Source organism: Zosterops lateralis (assembly GCF_965231275.1).
Source record: "Zosterops lateralis genome assembly, chromosome: 16".
NCBI lineage: Eukaryota > Metazoa > Chordata > Aves > Passeriformes > Zosteropidae > Zosterops > Zosterops lateralis.
In genome coordinates, this window is record NC_139776.1 from 13,714,624 (window position 1) to 13,733,200 (window position 18,577).

Consider the following 18,577-nt stretch of genomic DNA (forward strand, 5'->3'; position numbering starts at 1 on the left):
GCTTGGGTAGATAATAACCATATAAGTTAAAATGAAGGAAGTATATGAAAGAATCAACAAATTGATATCTTTTTTTGAATAAACAGAGTATCCAGCCCTGACATTTAATGACTTTCTCATCTCTGATGTTTTTATAACGATGGGATACCACTGGTTCCAAGGTGATGATATGTGAATTTTTAATGAGGTTTCTTATTAGAAATGAAAAGAAACTAGTGGGCATATGAAGTGTCCAGTAACATCTTTATTTTGGGACAATTGAACCAGTTGAATTTTGCCCGTTTTTCAGTTTCATGTTACCTGATTATCATTAATAGGAGCTGGCTAACACTTGGGTCTGCATAGTGCTGGACATGTAGGAAATTTACTCAAGCTGTATTGCTTTGTTTTTTATAATACACAGCAGCGATAAGGGAAATTGAAGTAGTTTTGAAAAGTGAGAAGAAATAACCGTTGTAGACTTGTGCATTGAATTTTAGTGTAAGACTTAGGAAAAACTGTAGAAAGGAAAATCTTGATGTTGAAGATGAACATCACTGAACCTGAAGAAAGTGCAATGCTGATTTATGCAATCCATGCCTTTCTATTCAAACTAGTAAAACTTAAGCTGTATTAATAACTGGGCACTGAAAGGCATCCTCAGTTTGAAAAAAAATAGCCTATATGACCAGCTTGATGTCTCTTTAGAGGAGGAATCTGCTACAGGACCGATACCCAAAAAGAAGAAGAAGAACAGGTCAGGTACAACAGGAGGTTGTTTTAGGGAACTCAAAGAATCACAGAATACTTGAGGTTAGAGGAGATTTCTGAACATGGCCTGATCCAAATTCATCTGCTTAGAGCAAGGCCAGTTAGGGCAGTCAGTAATGTGTTCAGCCAGGTTTGGAATGGCTCTGAGAATGGTGATTTAACTTCTCTTGACAATTTCTCTGCTGTTCAACCACCCCACAGAAAAATAACTCCATCCCCTATTTTTAAGTTGATTTTCCTGTATTTTAATTTGTGCCAGCTGGCTGTTGTCCCATCCCTGTGTACTGCTAGGAAGAGTCTGCCTTCAGCCTTTTAACCCTTTAAGTATTTATACACACTGATAAGATCCTCCTGATCATTCTCCGTTCCAGGCTTAACAATCCCAGTTTTCTCAGCCTCTTCTCGATCACTTTGTGTCCATAGCCCTTTGCTGGAGTCACATCAGTACATCTGTGTCACTCTTGATTTGGGGAGGCTAGAATTAGAATGAAAAAGAAGGATCACCTTCCTCATGCTGCTAGTGATGCTTTTTTCCTAATCCAGGATGCTGGCAACTCTTTTATTTGTTGTTACTGTGAGGAAGCATTGCTAGTTCATGTACAACAGCATCAGCGTCTTCTGCAGAGTTGTTTTCTGCCCAGCTGCCCCCTGGCCTTTACTGCTGCAGGGGTTTATTCCTCCTCACGTACAGAACTTTGCACTGCCCCACGTGGAATTTTTGTTTCATCAGCATATTTGCTGAGGGTGAGGTGGGTCCAGGTCATAAATGGGGAAGTTAAACAGCACTGGTCAAGTCTTTACCCCTGGGCTACAGCGCCAATGCCCACGTTCTGACTGGATAGTGCACTTCCGATCCCAGTCCCGGGAATCTTGCCCTTCATCCAGGCTTGCAGTCTGCTGCCTAGTCCTGCTTGGTCCGTGCTTCATACCCTTGTGTGAGGATGTTGAGGACATGATGTTGTCCCAGCTACCCAGTCATCTTCTCAAAGAAAGGTCTCAGGTTGATCAGACTTATTTCCTCTTTATTAAATCCTTGCTGACTAATACAAATCATTTTCTTGCCCACATTATGTTTGGAAATGACTCCTATGAGACTTTGCTCCCTGACCTACCTGGGGGCTGAGATGACACTGGTTAGTCTGTAGTTTCTTGGATCATCCTTCTTGCTCTTTAAAGAAAGGAGTGTAATTTGTTTTTTTCAGTACCAGGAATGTGGGGAGTCACTCACAGGAGTTAGACTTTTCCCTTTAATGTGGCACAGAGTGGGCTTCACTGATTTTCTCTAATGCATAGAATGAACAGGAAAAGAAATTTCAGTTTTTCAGCATCTGTCTAGGTGCTTAATAGTTCTGGAAATTTATCCTCCTTGTGGAAAAAACCCCCGATTGTGCTTATAGAGATAGTGGTACTCAGTTACAGCTCCTTCTTCCACATGAAACAAGCGGTTCTGTGGTCTGGCTTATCACTTAGGCCTCAGGGAAGCAATCTGTTACCCTGTTTGATGACACAAATATGTTGTGCTTTAGAACAGACTTTTTTTTTTAACCTACAGCATTCATCATTTGTATTAAATAGACATATACTCTAATTAAGCATATACTGTTATCTTAATCTATTTTACTAAAAATACTCTGATTTTTACTTAGACCAAAGCACATCAGATAGAACTTCCTAGTAGTTTTGTAGAAGCAATTTTCTAGCCTTGGTTTTGCACTGAAGAAGAGAAAAAGCACAACTGTCCCACTGATGGAGAGTGAGAAACTTTGGAATTTCCTTTTTATAATTTTATAAAGGAAAATATTCTGAAAAATAATGTCCTCTGATCCCCCTGTCCAGGATTCAAACCCTCTTGCTTGGGTCCCAGACATCCCTGCCGAGGTCCCTGACCTCCCAGGGTACCCAAAGGGATGCCCTGGACTCCGACACTTTGAAACTGTCAAAATGGAATAAAAGATGGCAGTCTAGAAACAAAGTGGCCAAGAAAGGTCACACATGAAAATACTCATGTCCATATGCAGGAAATTAAAGAAGGAGAACAGAAGTAATGTGAAAAGAGTGAACTTGAGTCAGTGGATGTGAGAGAGACTTGTGGAGGTTTTCCTCAGAGCCAGAATGCCTAGAGAGAGAACAGGAAAAGAAACAATCTTCATTAGTGGTTTAATTGTTTTAATTTGGACAAGGAGGGCACTTTGGAAATTAATCCACTGAAAGTTGTTGCAGACTGCACTTGATTTGACTTGTGAAATGATCTTGGATCAAGGAAGCTGAGTTGCTTTTGGATGCCACTAAGCTGGAAGCTGTGATCTTGCTGGTGTGGGACTGTGTGGCTCCAGTAGAGCTGTGCCAAACTAAAACTCCAAGAACATATCCCATGTGAGTTTCAGGTCTGCAGACCTTCCTGCCTGGCCCCACTCCTGGTGCACTGCACTGCTTGTGGGTGTGGGCTCAGCAAATCCTTATGGGAGAGTTCAGAGACCATCACTGGAAAAGGCTGTGCCATTGTGAAATGGGCTGTAGCAAAAAAGAAACAGAATTACTACAGTAATTCTGAAAGGTGTAGGCACAGAGTTTTTAGGAAGATTACAGTACAGGAGGTAAAAATGTGTCTGTAAGAAAATAGGAGTCTGTTTCGGTGAGTAATTCCCGCAGTGAAGCTTAGAAACCATATGACAATGCAGTTAGCTGGTACAACCTGAAGGGTAATAGTCTTATTCTTAAAAACAGGTTTTATTTTTCCTTTTATTTTGATTTTCTCTGAATGTGTATTATATGAACAAATGTTAAAAATGAATAAGCAGTGGAAGTCTTCAAGAAGAAACAAACAAAAAAAAAATCCCACCTAAACTGAGAATAAGTGAAGCATTTATATGGATTGTTATTTATAAAAGGTGCAAGGAAATACACATCCTAAGGTGTTAAAGGAGTAGCTGAAAAACTGAGCAGGAGAATCCTTCCAAAGGAATTAGCTTGGAAACTCTTCTCATTCATTCAACTGGACACCATCTGAAATAAATGTACAAGCATACACAGGAAAAAATGATTGCACTTCTAAGAATTAAATCATGTAACAAAATAAATCTTATCATATACAATGTTTGGAGTTTTTGTTTTAACTGTTAGGTTTTTCCTGTTAAGTTCTAGTAAAGCTGTTTGATTCGCAGTACAAAGTTCTGACAAAAGTAAGCCATCTTGACTGTGAGCAATTTCTTACTGTATTATTGCCAATATCAAAAGGAATAAAATTTCTAAAGAATGCATATTTTTTGTAATTTCATATTTAATATTTTAGTTTCCTTGGTAGGTTTCAGTGGCAGTGTGGCAGGGAGATGTGAAAGGCTGACATGTTAAGAATGCAAGGCATTATGCCCATTTATGCCCTAGTGAAATAGCATGTGTTTGTATAAAGCCTCAGAGCCACTCACTTTATTGTCATTGTATCTGAAAACATTAATATCTCTTAAGATGCCTTTATTATAACTTGTATTTTGCTCCTACATGAGTGTAGTGAACATTTCTACAAGACATTGAACATCTTGGGTTAACACTCGTATTCCCTGTTTTGAAGGGTGTTGGACAGGATGACCACCAGAGGCCCTTTCCAGCCCAAATTATTGCTTGTTTCTCTTTAAAAAAAAATAAAAGGAAGAAATTGAAAGCAATTCCTAGAAGTATGTTCTTGTTCTAAGATATTCTTGTATGCTCTTTTAGTAACCCATTTTCATTTATGTTATTTTCAGATCATTCTTAGATCATGTTTTGCTTAAATGCACAACGTAGGGAAGAACAAAAATACATGGAAAGGGTCTGAGAGGTAAAGATATAAATGTAACTTGGCACTTGTTTAGACTGTTTCCAGAAATCTCAAAGAGTTAAACCAAGCACACTTTTCTCAGCCTCAGTGAAAATTTTCACGAGATTAGGTACCCTGACTTCAGAGTCAGTGCCTATTCTGTGTATTTTGTCTCCTTGTGCTTAATTTTCTCAGTGCTTCATAACAGGAAAAGTTTTGGGGTTTTTTTCTGGTGTCTTTATTTTTTCACGTTTTGTTCATGTATTTCATGTTTTTAATCCATTAATGCCTTTGTTTTAAATACATAAGTCTTAATTTGTGTTTTTCCTGACTGCTCCTACTGACTTCTTGGATTGCAGGAAAACTATTGAAACTGCAAAAAGATGGCTAAAAGGAAGGTTGTTTGAATTACCTCTTCCAGGCAGTCATCAGTTAATAGATTATAAGTAAGAAAATTGCTGGGGGGGGGGGGGGGGGGGGTGGGAGATGTAAAATTTTGACTTGATGCTTTTCCTCTGAGTGATCACATTATTTCATTGCCCTAATCAAACATTATTAAATAACATGAATAAGTAGCTTATAGCTTGTGGATTTATGTGACTCTCTCTTTTCACTACTGTGTCTTGCAGCTGAAACAGTGATAAGCAGAGGCCTGTAGATAAATTCATTCTTTCCCCTTCCCATAGCAACAGGCAGGAAGGGACTTTGGGTAAACTTCTTCAGAAGATTCCTTTGCATGCTGTCATGGTAAGATCTAAAATAACCTGTTGTAAACAACGCCATGAATATTTGACTAAGATGCTCAAGCTTCGTATTTTTGCTTTGTAGGAGCCTCTCTGCCTTTGAGCCAGCTGGAGCTCAACATGGCTGTAGGGCTAAATAAGCTTTTACAGGGCAGATGGAACAAAACATTATCGCTTTGGGTAACTGTTTTGTTGACTATCTTGTGGTACTTCTCTTCAGTGCTTCTTTGATGCTCTTTATCAGTCCTTTCTGATAAAATGTGAGGTGAGTTGGGAAACCTGATCTCCGAATTACAAAACAGATACATTTATTTCTACAGTCAGGGTGGGATGTTACTTGGGTGAGCCATAACTGAAGCTGCATGCTGTAGGAATACTGTGTTTATCAAGCAGCTGCAGTTTATAGAAAGCACTAAATGGTCTCAAATACCTGGTCAGGGTAATGTCAGAGCAGTTTAACAGTGACTGCTTGGAAGTGTCTGGCAACACTGTGTGCTTTTCCCTGGAGAAAATTCTCTTCCAAGGTTACCACTGAAAAAATACTGTTTATGCTTTCTAGGTACATTCTTTATAGAAGCCTCAAATGTAATAGTTGTTGTTTTTTAAAAGTGAAATATAAAACATTTTAGTGCCTGTTAGGAAAATACATGCTCTTGATTATGCTGCTTCAGTCTGTCTTCTTCATCTCTGAGGAAGGATATCCCTGAAGCTACAGCGCAGAATATTTCTTTAACCTCTGTTTCCTGAAAAGTCCGTGTAGGACATCGTTCAGCTGTAATTAATTTCTACCAAATATGAGAGTTCTGATTGCTAGAACTTGATGGCTTTTTTGTTGGAGATCTATAATAACAATCATAAAGTCCTAGTAGCAGGAATATTTAAGATAAAAGAGACTTTGGAGATGCTAAAAGGGTATTTCTCTATGGAAGAAGAGTGTTGCTCATTCTGAGAAGTTGGTTCACTATATAGTCAATTCATTCCCAATTCTAGGACTTTCACCTTTTAAGGGCATAAACTCTCTGCTCACAATACTGTCACTTGGTGGGTTTCAGATTGTGAGTTTAATTTGTGTTTTGAAAGCTGAACTTCATTTAAACCATTCTGTAAGAAATCTGATGGTCACAGCAGAGCAATGAGGTGGGTTAACCATGGCTGGCTGCCAAGTGCTCACTCTGCCTCCTCAACTAAATATGATTAGATGTGTTTAATAAATAAAACTGTTGTGTGCTCACACCTTTAGGGGTATTCATTAAGAAAAGGCAGCCAGCAGTGAATTAAAACTCTTGACTTCCAGAAAAAGAGTTTTGCCCATCATGAACTAGATGAAAGAGCACAGAGCCCTATGAATGAGCTTTTACTTTGTGTGTTGCCAGCCCATGATAACACCTGGGAACTCTCAACTATAAAGGAACAGGCTTGAATATCTGGTTTCTTGAATGAAAAGCAATTTGTCTTGCTTTGCAGGTAGCAAGGTAACTGCTTACCTTCCACTCCACAGATTGTAATTTTGTTCTGGTGAACTCCCACTGGGAAATTTTCCTGAAACCTCATCACAGAAGCATTAGAATGAAACAGTTCTGAGTCAGTGCAGTATTGTGTTGAAACTATGTGATTACCAAATATTTTTTGCAAATAATTTTCAGGGCCAAAATTAATTTCTAAAAGCAGTGGTTTGTAAAACGCAGGAGTTAATCCTGTTAATGTCCAGCTAATATAGGTAAATCCAATAATTCAAATATCTATTTGAGTTTGTGGTAGTTACTTACAACTGTTCCAGTTTCACTGCCATCTCCTCTGTCATCTTAATTGTAGCTTAATTCTCTGTACTGGGGGTTATCCTGCGTGCCAAGTTTCATAGATGGCAGCATTTGAGAACCAGCCATTTCAAGTAGAGCCATTTTCTCTATTTTGAAGATTACAGCAGTGAACCAGTTTTAGCTTAGTGGTTTGCATATATGAATTGTTGTCCTCTTTGAAATGGATTGTACCATGAGAAGAAAATGGCTGAAATAAAAATAGACCATCTCTTTGTTTTCACAAATGGTTTTAATTATCCTGTGCAGCTCTCTGCAGTGGCTGCTCTTGCCAGGCTTTTGGAAATAGAGCAAAAGGCATATGATATTCATATACATTTTTCTCTTTTTTCCCCTCTTTGAGCATTTCTTAAAAGTTAGTAAAAGCTAACATCCTCCTAGTAGGAAGGAAATCCATTGGGAAGTTGTCGGAGTTGGTGGCAATGCCAATTTTATCCCTTTTGTCCTGCCTGCCACAGTTTTAGTCTAAGAACAGCTTGTGGTTGGGGAATTTCTGATGTACTACTGAAAGTGTGAAAAACTGTCAAATTATGCTTGTCTTTATTGAAATGTTTTATATTGCAGTTCTATTTCTTTACACGTCTTTTCCCCAATCTTTTATTCAGGATCAAATGCTACATGTGCGTAGAAAAAAGTCATGTGAGCTATTTCTGCTGGGGTGCGGGTTTTACGAGCATGATTCTCATTGCAGAGAAATGCTAATGACTGAATTCTCTATAATTTTGCTGTAAGTCTCCAGTTTGGGAGGCCTGAAGACAGTTTAATTTGGACTGCAAGCAGTGTTGGAAGCATTTTTCTCTTCAGGCTGAAGTTGATAGACCAGTTTTTCTAACCTGTGCTATTTGCGCAAGGAGCACTACCTGGTGATCGCAGGTATTCAGGGAAAAGTTAAAGTGATTATCACTGAGTGTCTGGCTACAACATTTCCAGAGTTATTCTGCCTTTCATTGGGCAATGTTTTTGCTTTAGTAGGCAGGGTGACTGTTTCTCAACACTTCCAACTTACAGATTTAATATTCAGAATAGTTTTCCATGCTCAGTTCTCTCTTGAAATGATAGATATTTAGGAACAAGAAGGAATCAGCACTGAGAACTACTGTTGCATAAATATTTGTTTCTAGAAACGGTGTTTAAGGTTGATAGTATGTAATTTCTTAGTCTTTGCTGCTGTAATTTAAGATCTGTTTGTTACAATCATTTTTTGATGCCATTGTTGGATATCGGTATAGTATCACACTCATTATCATTCATGTTGCATTGAGGCTGCAGGAAGTTAGTAAAACAAAACTCATACTGAGAGTTTAGAGGGTAGAGTCTCAGTCTCTTTACCATGGAGAATGTGGTATTTATCTTCAAAATCTCAAATTACTTACAGCCTCTCAAACATTTCATTAACTCATCCTCTCACTGGTGTACTCTCAGACACCAGAACATTTCCATGTATTGAGGCAGGCTGGCCAGTGTCTCTTTTATGCTTTGTAGAGTATGGAACTAATGGTATCTGTCACTGCTTATTGTCCTTCAGGTTCCTGTTGGTGACAACAAACCACATACAGATATTTTATATCCTCTGGGAGTCAAGAGTTGTTTTTTGCTAGTCCTTTGCTTCAGAATCTGGCTTACTTCAGCTTCCATAAATCTTCTGTGGATGTGCTGCTCATTTTTTTCCTTATTTGGAATATCCATCTCTTTAAAGCTACAGTATGTTTTCCTGTTGGGCTGACAGGAAATGGAATGACATATGTGATGTGACACAGTCTTGTTGGCATGTTCCTCTTTGAAGCCCAGGCTGTTTTGCTGGTCAGGCATCTGTGCTGGAGTCTTATCAGAGTGAAGGCATCCTGGCCTTGACACAAACACTCCTCAGTTTTATTCTTGCAAGAAGTGGCCTTTGTTATCAATCAAAGCCATTTTAACTCTTGTTTAGCTGATTTATGCATGTTTTCATCCCTGCTTTGTTCATTTCGATTTAGCATCTTCACTACATTCTCTACAAGGTATGTTTGCTCATTCAGATTCAGGTAGTCTCACTTGTAGAATTAGACCTGTTGATTTTGAGATGATGTTACTTCTGACTCTTGATATACCATTGTCCTTGGAAAGGGTGCAGAAATGATCATCTGTAAAGAGATGTAACAAGAAAGTGATTGCTTTGTTGAGCCTGGAATACAGTAGATCATATATATTGTATAAATGGATCAGATATGAAAAAAAAAAAAAGATACACTATTTTAAGACCAGAGAGTAGATAAAGCTTCTACTTCAGCATCAAGGACTTTTTGTTAGTAAGTGTACTATAAGGCTGGGACAGAAGTTGGGCACCTGTTTTCATTTGTTCTTTGGTTTATATATCTTGCTTGTCCCCCCTTGCAGCCTCTGAAGGTTGTGTCACTTGGTTTGCTTCCCAAACTGATTAAATTGTATTCCCCACAAATATAATTTTAGCCTGTGTATTGAATTGGCTCCAGTCTTATCTTTCAGTTGGGATCTCTTGTTGCTCTTGGAGCAGCTGTGTGGATGTTGGTTTTTGCCTGGATAACCTGAGCATGGAGGCTGCAGGGAGCTGTGACTGTGCTGTCTGATGGCAGGGGAGACAGGACCATACAGCTCAGTAATCCAAACCACAGCCTGTTTTCAGACTCAGCATGTATTTCACATTTGTTCAGAAGACAATTCAGGCATTTTAAATTCCAGCAAGTTGTCTTATGGCACAGACTGCTCGGATTTTCCAGACTTCTCGGTGAATGGATGTAGTGCTGCTCACAAAGTAATCACCAAAGGGAGCCAGGCTGCATTCTGTGTTAAACCTCTCTGATCCATTCCTTATATAAATATCCCTTCATGCAAACCTCATAATTACTTCCATTTCCAGTGTGTACTCAACACTTTTATAATCTGTTTCTATTCTTTTCTCCCTGGTTGATTACTCAGCAGTTGCTTCCTTTCTGTCTTTTGACTTGTTTGAGCAAACCTGACCACATCCTTAAAACTTATTTTAGAGGGGGGAAAAGTGTAAGCCACTAAAACCAGCTTTGTCAAACCACATTTTACTTTAAAGATGAAACTTGAACAGTTAAAGTAACTGCAAATTTGCTAAGCAAGTAAGTTGCCAAACTCCCTGTCTCTGCCTGGACTAACTGTGTAGTTGTAGCTAACATGAAAGAGAAAAACCTTTGCCACAGTATGCATGCCTTCAGTTAGAGAGGGCTCAGTGTGTGGGGGGAAGGGGAGGAAGTATTCCTATTATTTCTCACACACAAAAAAGTGCATGTATTTATCACATAGCTGTTGATAAAAGGGATATGTTACATTGTACGTGCAATTTTTAAAACAAAATTTTGTATATTTTATGCTTTTTCGCAAAAGTCTTTATTCCTGTTACATAGTGAGGTTCTCAAAACCATTTTTAAAATTTCTATGTATATAAGATTTTTTTTCATTTTGCAGGTTTTTTCTCCATATTGAAATTGCAAATGCACTTTGAATAGGAACACCTGCAAAGAGCAGCTTAGCCTATTCTTAAAAATAATTACTTAACATAAGACTTAAAGCAGCCAACAATGTGCAATTATTTCAGTATTTTTTAAATTATAAAGAGCATGTGCCAACATATTTCAGAGTTATGGGTGTGTAATACAGTCATGTTTTCATTCTCAACTGGGTGTCTTTTGTTCTTTCAAATATATAGAAAACACAATTACCTTCTTCAGTAACCTGGTTCCTTACCAGATAAATTCCAGTGCTGAATAAAGTCGTCACCCAAGTTAAATTGATGTGACAGTGAAGGTCTCTCAGTCTGTTGATAGCATTTTTCTTCTGTCTGTGCTCCCTGATTTTGTGGGTTGAGGAGCTCCTCCCCAGCTCTACCCTTCCCTTGCTTTAACCACGAAGCACTAAAAAGAATGGAGAGAAAAACAGCTTCCTCATGATTTCTTAGAAAAATAACCGAGGATCCTCCTCTGCTGCCTTCCTTTTTCCTAGTGTAGCATTTGGGCTGCACTCTCCTCCTTCCATACCCCTCACACTGTAACCTGTGGTGGAAATTTGTTGTCTTGGATGAAAATGCCTCAGCAGTGCTGGGTCAGGCCAAAGGGGAAGCTGCTGGGAAGGCACTGGCGGTGGGATTCAGAGTACAGGACCAAAAGTGTGCGTGGTCCGAGTTTCCTGCTGTTAGGCAGATTTATTTTAAGCAGTGTTTGTTCAAACCTGCCTGAGTACCAACAGTGGTGCATGCAATTATGAAGCTGAGTATAGTTTATCTGATAATTTACATATTATGGTAGGGTGTTATAGAACCAAACCTCTCTTGGAGCAGGTATGCAGCTCCCGAGGAAATTCAGACAACAGTTTCAATGGTTTATTTTTAATGGCAAGAAGTCTTTCTCTCTTCTATTTATATGCCAAAGAATTTGGCTTGTTCATTTTTGAGAAAATCATACTTACCTGATCATGCTCTGAATATCCATTACACTGCCCCAGTTGTTCTGCCACAGGTCTCAAACCTTTCAGCTAATGTTCCTAAATTTTAGATTCTGACAATTTCTTGGAAGTGAGTTGCAGCATCTGGGAGAAAAATGGCAATAGAACTTTACTATAATTTAAGACAAAACAAAACCAGAACAACAAAACTAAACACCAACAAAACAAAACAAAACAAAAAAAAAACCAACAAAAAAACAAACAAACAAAAAAAAAAAACCACACCAACCCTGACCTCCCCAAATCCCTAAATATCCATGAAGATGTGTTTAATTTTCTACTGCAGAAAAAAACCTGAGCATGCATTCTCAGGTTTAGAATGACAGTTTCAACTTGAGAAAGTGCTTGTAGCATTACATTGAATTTATAAAGACATTTGCTTTTCAGCTTCCTAAGTATCATATCTATAATAAAACTAGATGGAAATACTTTAACAGTGGTTGAGGAGTGTATGCTTTTGCATTTTGTGATTAGGCTTACAAGTAGCCCTAGGCTGATTTTGAATTGAAATCATCTGCAGCTTTTAATAGAGTAATTTTTTACACACAAACAAAATCTGTTTGGTGTATTTGTTACATAAATAAAGAGGAGGAAAATGTTAAAAATTAAGTGTAAATAGGCAGTAGCTGAATATGGGTGACTGACGGTGTTACTGCCTTTGCACTCTTTTGCTTCTTTCCAAGTCTAGTTCATTAATCACCATAGATTTTTTCTTTGGGTAGTCAATATATTTTATATTTGTTTCCTAACACAATGAGGTGTAAATTATTCCACCTGGTCTCTTCCCATTTTCCTGTGTGTTGCACTAAAGACTTTCTAAATTACTGATCTATTCCAGCTAAAAACTAATGGAGATGGAGGTAGAGAAGTTGATAAAATTTCTATGAGTTGTGGAAAATCCAGATAAAGTATAAATACGCATGGTGGGGAAGAGACTTAAAATAATGCCCAGCTGAGAAAAGCTACAGTGTATTTTCTGTGATTATTCTTTGCTGGGAGCTTGGCATGGAACCAGCTGTTCTGCTTGTGGAGTCTTTCTCAGCAGGCACGTAAGGGGAGTAAGAAGAGCCGCTGGAGTCAAGGTATTAGAAAACATGAAAGAAGAGGTAGGGATGTTGAAGTGCAGGGCAGAGGTAAATTGTTGTTTCCTGCTTCTTCCTCTGGAACTCTGCTTTTCCTGGTTAATTAATAGAGCTTGCTGTAAGTGAACAGCCTCTAGATTTTAAGCAATAGTAAAATAAAATAAGACTCTTCAGTTTTATTGTTCAAAAATAATTAGAAACTTTCTAGCAACTGAGAGAACTAAACAATGTGCAATACACTTTGATTTTTTAGAAGTTTTGGCAGGTAGTATATTCCTGGAATTTTCCTTAAGCTGTTGGTGAAGGCTGTGTCTCCCAACATAGACATTTATACATCCACATATGTTTGCAGGATGCTCATTTCAGATGTGGTTAAGCTGCTAGATTTTCTCTGCATATTCTCAATGAAAATGATTAGTTGCTACTAAAATCATTTAGGAGTGTATTTGCTGGGTTAGAAATGAAAGTTGGCTTTAACACGTGCTTCTGAATGAGTGTTGTATGGTGTAAGTGCTTAGTGTGGGAGTTCAGTTCAGAGTGAGCCCCTTCAGGGATCTCAGGTGTATTCTGTGTAGTGTTATTTCTCCAGGTGGGAACTGGCAGCTCTTTTGTAAATCTAAACTCCTTCAGACCATCCAGTGTGTCTGTGTTGGTATAGATGTAATCTGATTGCTGTCATACAGCATAAAGGATACCCAGGGAGGTTAGTACTACCAGTCACAGGAGCAAATTATGAATTGCCCTTTAAATAATTTAAATTTAGGCTACTTTTTAAAAACTTATATTAAAATCTTTTTCACTGTAACGTGGTTTAAATTTCTGTGATTGGCATCTGAAATTTTTGCACACAGCACTGAACTCTACTAATGGCACCAAATACTATTTGAGCAAGTCATTAGTACCTTTTTTGGTGGTGTCACATTTTGCAATAGGGAACATTGGCATCAGCAAGCTGCAAGATGCAAGAATTGTCCATTTCACGACTTACAAGTACCTATGGGATTACAATTTCCCCAGTCACTGTCACAGACATTTGCTTCAAATTGCAGCCTCAAAAAAGAAAGTTGCCATATTGAGACCTGATCTCCTTGTGCAAATTGCAGTTTCATTGGTGTGACTGAATATGTTTGGGGTTAGATAAACTGCTTGTGGTGTTATCAATTGTAAGTTCATAAATGGAGTCTTTTGACTCTCAGATAGCAGCAGCCTAAGCTAACACTTGCCTTTCCTTGTTGGAAGTAATGTGTGCAGAAAAGTGCTTGGAAACTGGCATGGGATGTTTGTTGTGCGTTGGGATCCTGTTTGGTGGCTGCCCAAAATGGAGCATCAGTGGGAGCTCAGGGATGATGAGCAGCTCTTTGGCCACAGCAGCTGAGCCCCCACGAGAAGGGGGTCACCCAGAGAGGTGCACAAATGGTTTGCAGTAGATTCTGAGCAGAGAAATGATGTGGAAGTGGCACAAAGGAGGGAGCATGGCATGACAGGGATGCAATGAGTGGTCTGGAAGTTGTATCCAGCAGGCTGTTCATTTTACAGTGGAGTTCAGTTGATGAGAGATGCTGAGGTAAAATGTGTTTTATAAATGAATTGGTGACAGGGGTATCTGGATATTTCCAGAGTGATCTCTGTGTTTAATGTAATAGCACACAATTTAATTTCTCTGGAACCTCTATGATGTGCATTGTCCACTTTGAAAGAAAAAAAAAAAAAAAAAAAAAACACAAGTACTGCAAGGAAGAACCTGTGCTGGTTGGGGCTGGGAAGATCAGACCAGCCTTGGGGTGAGTGTTGGGGTGTGCAAGGAAGGAAAGTTGTGCGGTAACTGAAAGTTGTCTTGCTCTTGTTCAAAAGTGATGTATTTCCTTTTTCAAATGCTTTGTAGAGTTACAACCCCTGTCTGTAGACTTGCTCTGACCAGGAAAAAACAAAAAAATACAAAATTCCCCTTTTAATTTACTAATTTATTTTCAGTCTTTTTGCTATGCTTATAGATTGTAGTGTTTATTTTTTAAAACCAAATAGTACTTGACACAGACAGATAAACTTATCCAGGATTTACGGTACTAAGACAAGCAGGTGGTTTAGACATAAGAGGTACAGCAGACTTTGGAATTAGACCATCATTCACTCATTAATTGACAAATTGAAATGACACAATCAAAAGACCGTTTTTGCCTAGAATCTGAATGCTTACCTGTCGTGTAATAGAGACTGAGCCCTTTTTAAAGGATTTTCTGTACTTTGGGGAAATGGAAAGGAACTAGACAAAAAACAAGTGTGGTGGGTTTGCACTAATGTATCCACATGTCAAAAACGAGATTAAGTTTTGAACTTCTGAGTATTGAAATGCTTGCATTCTCTCTTCATGCAGATTCAAGATCCAGCCCATATTATGGCTGGCAGTGGGTCCAGATCAGGACCAGCCAGTGGGTTGTCCATGAAATCACAGCTTCAGATCACTGGTGAGCCTTCTGAAATTATCTGTCTTTTCTGGTTAGAAATATGAGTGTTTTTTCACAATTAAACAGAGTTTACTGTTGCATTTCAGGAAGTTTTGCATTGTAAAATGCCCAAGAGAAGTCAAGATTGATGTTAGGCCATCATTACTTGGCAACTATTTTATTCTGAATTTTATCTAAAATGCATTTTGAAATTATACAGATTTGTGTAAAAGAAAAAAGAAAGGAATAATTCTTTTTGGGTACTGTTAAGTAAATTGTAGAGGCAGTCCTCCTGGAAATGTAATAGTGCATTATGATATTGCTTGCACTTACTGAAACTTGGCATAATATCAAATCTAACACTTTCCTGATACTGCTGTTTGTTAAAGTTGACTTACAGTTTTTCCCTTGTTACATATTTTTAGGCCATCATTGAAATGGATTAAAAAAATTAATAAAAGTGTTGGTGAGAATATCACTGTAATTGAACACCTCTGGACTGTTTGGAAATGGATTTATATTACAGGCTTTGCTCTCTGTAGTGCCTCATGAACAGAGCAGCTGTTGAAACTTAATTACCAGGTTTTTCTCACTTTTTCTCTCTGGAAATTTAACTGGGGCACCAAAACTGAATGGGACATCTGGGGATGTGTGCAGGTCTCTGATTAGGAGCCTCAGGAGTAAATTTTACATCCTCACTGTGAGGACCTGTGGGCATATGCTGTAGATTCAGAAAAGGGATATTGTGGGGATGAAAAGAATTGTCAAAAATAGATAAAAAGCTTTAGACAAGGAAGGAGGTTGGATCTTACTAAGTTATACAAGCTGCAGCTGTCCCTCTGAGGTCACAAGCGTGTATTTCCTCAGTAGGTTATGAGGCTGTAGAGAAATCTTGTCCCTACAGGTTGATATTAGAGAGAAATTGGAAGAGATTTTCACAGAATTACCTCCTCTACATGGGGATGGAGAGCAGAGCCAAGGATTGAAGTGGTAACTGCTGTCCAAGGCTTTCCCTGTTAAAGGCCTGAGACTCACACAAAGACAGTGAGGGTGAATGCCTTAGTGTTTAGAATTGAGACTACTGAGGTATTTGAATTTCAGGTCTGAATTTCTGTAGATGTTCAGCCATTATCTGCAGCAAACTGTTGCTGGTGTTACCTCCCACCTGCCCTACCCTTAGTACCCCACTCTGCTGCCCTCATTAGTTTTAAATTAATTTTCAGGGTGTCTGGATAGGAACAAACCTTGAAAGTAGGTACAAATTTGCTGATTGCTGCTGCTGCAAAGCAGATCTTTGAGATAATTAGAGATGTTGAGGTATGAGGTGCTATAATAGCATAGAAGTACTGAAGACGGGAGGGGAAAGAGCTGTTTGTGAAAATTAGTTAAATTCTGTGAGGTGTCTGTAATACACAGAGTAAGAGAGCAGTTCAGAACAGTTTATACTAAGCTACTTCTCTAAATCTCTAAAGGAGCATAGACTATAAAGGGAATCTGGGGAGATTAGCCAGATGGGCCTGAATTAGTCATCTCTTTTTTAAGGATGTAGTGAGGCTGTGGTGGGTGATAAACACACAGAAGAGCAAGTTGTTTTTTGTTAGAACAGTGAGTTTAGGGGCCAACTGGAAATGATAATATCTTTGTGTTCAGTACTGTTTTTTGAGTTCAGTGTTGCCAGTGAATCCAAGAACACCTGGGACTCAAACATCAGGGTAGACACACGTTGTAAAGGAGGCAGCATAGCAGTGGTGTTTGGAAAGATGGGAATGCTGCAGTCAATAATAGTGAATGCTTAAAAAAATCTCAAACAACAAAAAAATACCCAGTCCACCCCCTCCCCACCAAAATTAAAGCTCTAGAGCTGCAAGTCCTGTCCAGATTTGTTGTTGCTAGAACAGGAGGTAGTTACTGGAACCCAGGGTTTGGATTCAACTTTTCAGTAAGTTTGCTTAGCTAGAGAAAACTTTACACAAAATTCATTTTCTCAGTGATACTCTGTTCATGAAAAGTTGTGGCAGTTTTCCATGGTGCCTTGATGAGAGGAAGATCTTGTTTTGAGCTTTTTAACAGACAGTGTAATAAACTCCAGGGTTTCTCTTGGCTGGTGATAGACAGGAGAAGGTTTCAGAGGAGATTTTCTGCTTTCAACACCTGAGCGCTTTTGTGGATCTTGTACTGGTTATGATTAATTAGAGTGTCTGATGTTACAAAAGTGTTGTTACATGTTTTAGGCATTTGTGTGAGCTGTGGCACTGTATGAATGAGCTGGAATGCAATAAGGTTTTTACCCATCTAATGTGTTTTTTTTCTTGAGTGTTTTCTTGAGTGAGGCATCAAGGACCTGATACTTGACTTCTGAAGCACCCAACTGAAAAATACTATTTGCAATTGAAATCTTCCTGAGTTAACTACTGCTTTTTCTCTTTCTTAAGTTATTTCAGCAAAACTAAAAGAAAAGAATAAATGGTTCGGACCTAGCCCTTATGTGGAAGTCTCAGTAGATGGACAGTCAAAGAAGACAGAAAAATGCAACAATACAAATAGTCCAAAGTGGAAACAGCATCTTACAGTGTAAGTTTGGTTTTATTTTCCAATTTATATGAGCTAAATTAAAGCAATTGACAGTGGGCTTGTAGACTGTGCTTTTATTTTAAGAAAGGAGTGGAATGTCACATGAGATGATGACATTTATATAATTTTTAGAGTAAATGTAGTACAGTCTGAAATAGATATTTACAAAATATTACGTTGCTTGTGCTTATATTTTGTATTGCTGTGTGTGCTGTTAGAGGGGCTCTAATTCTGTGGGTAGTAAGGACAGTAATTTAGTATTAAAACTGATGGTTCCATGCACGTTTTTGTTGTCATGTTTTAAGTTACAGTTTTCAGAAGTTTTGTGGCTATAAAGTGTAGCTGTTCCTTGTGTCCCACTGTAGTGTACCATGCCATAATACAGGTAGTTGGCTCTGTCTTGTGCACCTCTAAATTCAAGCACAAATCCAAACTTCCCAGTTGATTTATGCAAATTGTTAGTACAAAAGTAACATTAGATTCAAGATGAATACAACTGTTGATGTTTGCTTGGCCCAATATTTGTGAATAAAAAGGTACACAAGGTATTTTTACACATAAAATTTAGTTTTCTTCTAATGTCACATGGAGCTCTGGGATAAAGATCTTTCTGTGCTTGCACATTGGGCAAGGACTTTACACGAGGGTGTGCCAGATAGGATATTAGGGAGGAATTCTTCCCTGGGAGGGTGCTGAGGCCCTGGCACAGGCTGCCCAGAGAGGCTGTTGCTGCCCCTTCCCAGGAAGTGTTCAAGGCCAGGTTGGATGGGGCTTGGAGCACCCTGGGATAGTGGAAAGTGGGGTGGAATGAAATGGGCTGTAAGGTCCCTTCAGTGCAAACCATTCAGTGATTCTGTGATTTGCTTGTACTTAAATTGTAGATTTTTCTTCTTGAAGCACATGGAAC

General features: G+C 38.6%; 1 protein-coding gene across 6 annotated transcripts in view; it reads left to right on the forward strand.

Moving 5' to 3' along the window:
- Positions 1–18,577, forward strand: part of ITCH (itchy E3 ubiquitin protein ligase) — a 60,311-nt gene that overhangs the window by 10,002 nt on the left and 31,732 nt on the right. For all 6 annotated transcript variants that reach the window (XR_014591223.1, XM_083872961.1, XM_083872959.1 and 3 more), the window contains exons 2-3: positions 15,030–15,120; positions 17,532–17,670. Coding sequence is in view for 5 of the 6 variants with exons in the window: in XM_083872961.1 (XP_083729087.1) it covers positions 15,051–15,120; positions 17,532–17,670 (209 nt within the window). In the remaining variant the exon portion in view is untranslated. The remainder of the gene's footprint in view (positions 1–15,029; positions 15,121–17,531; positions 17,671–18,577) is intronic.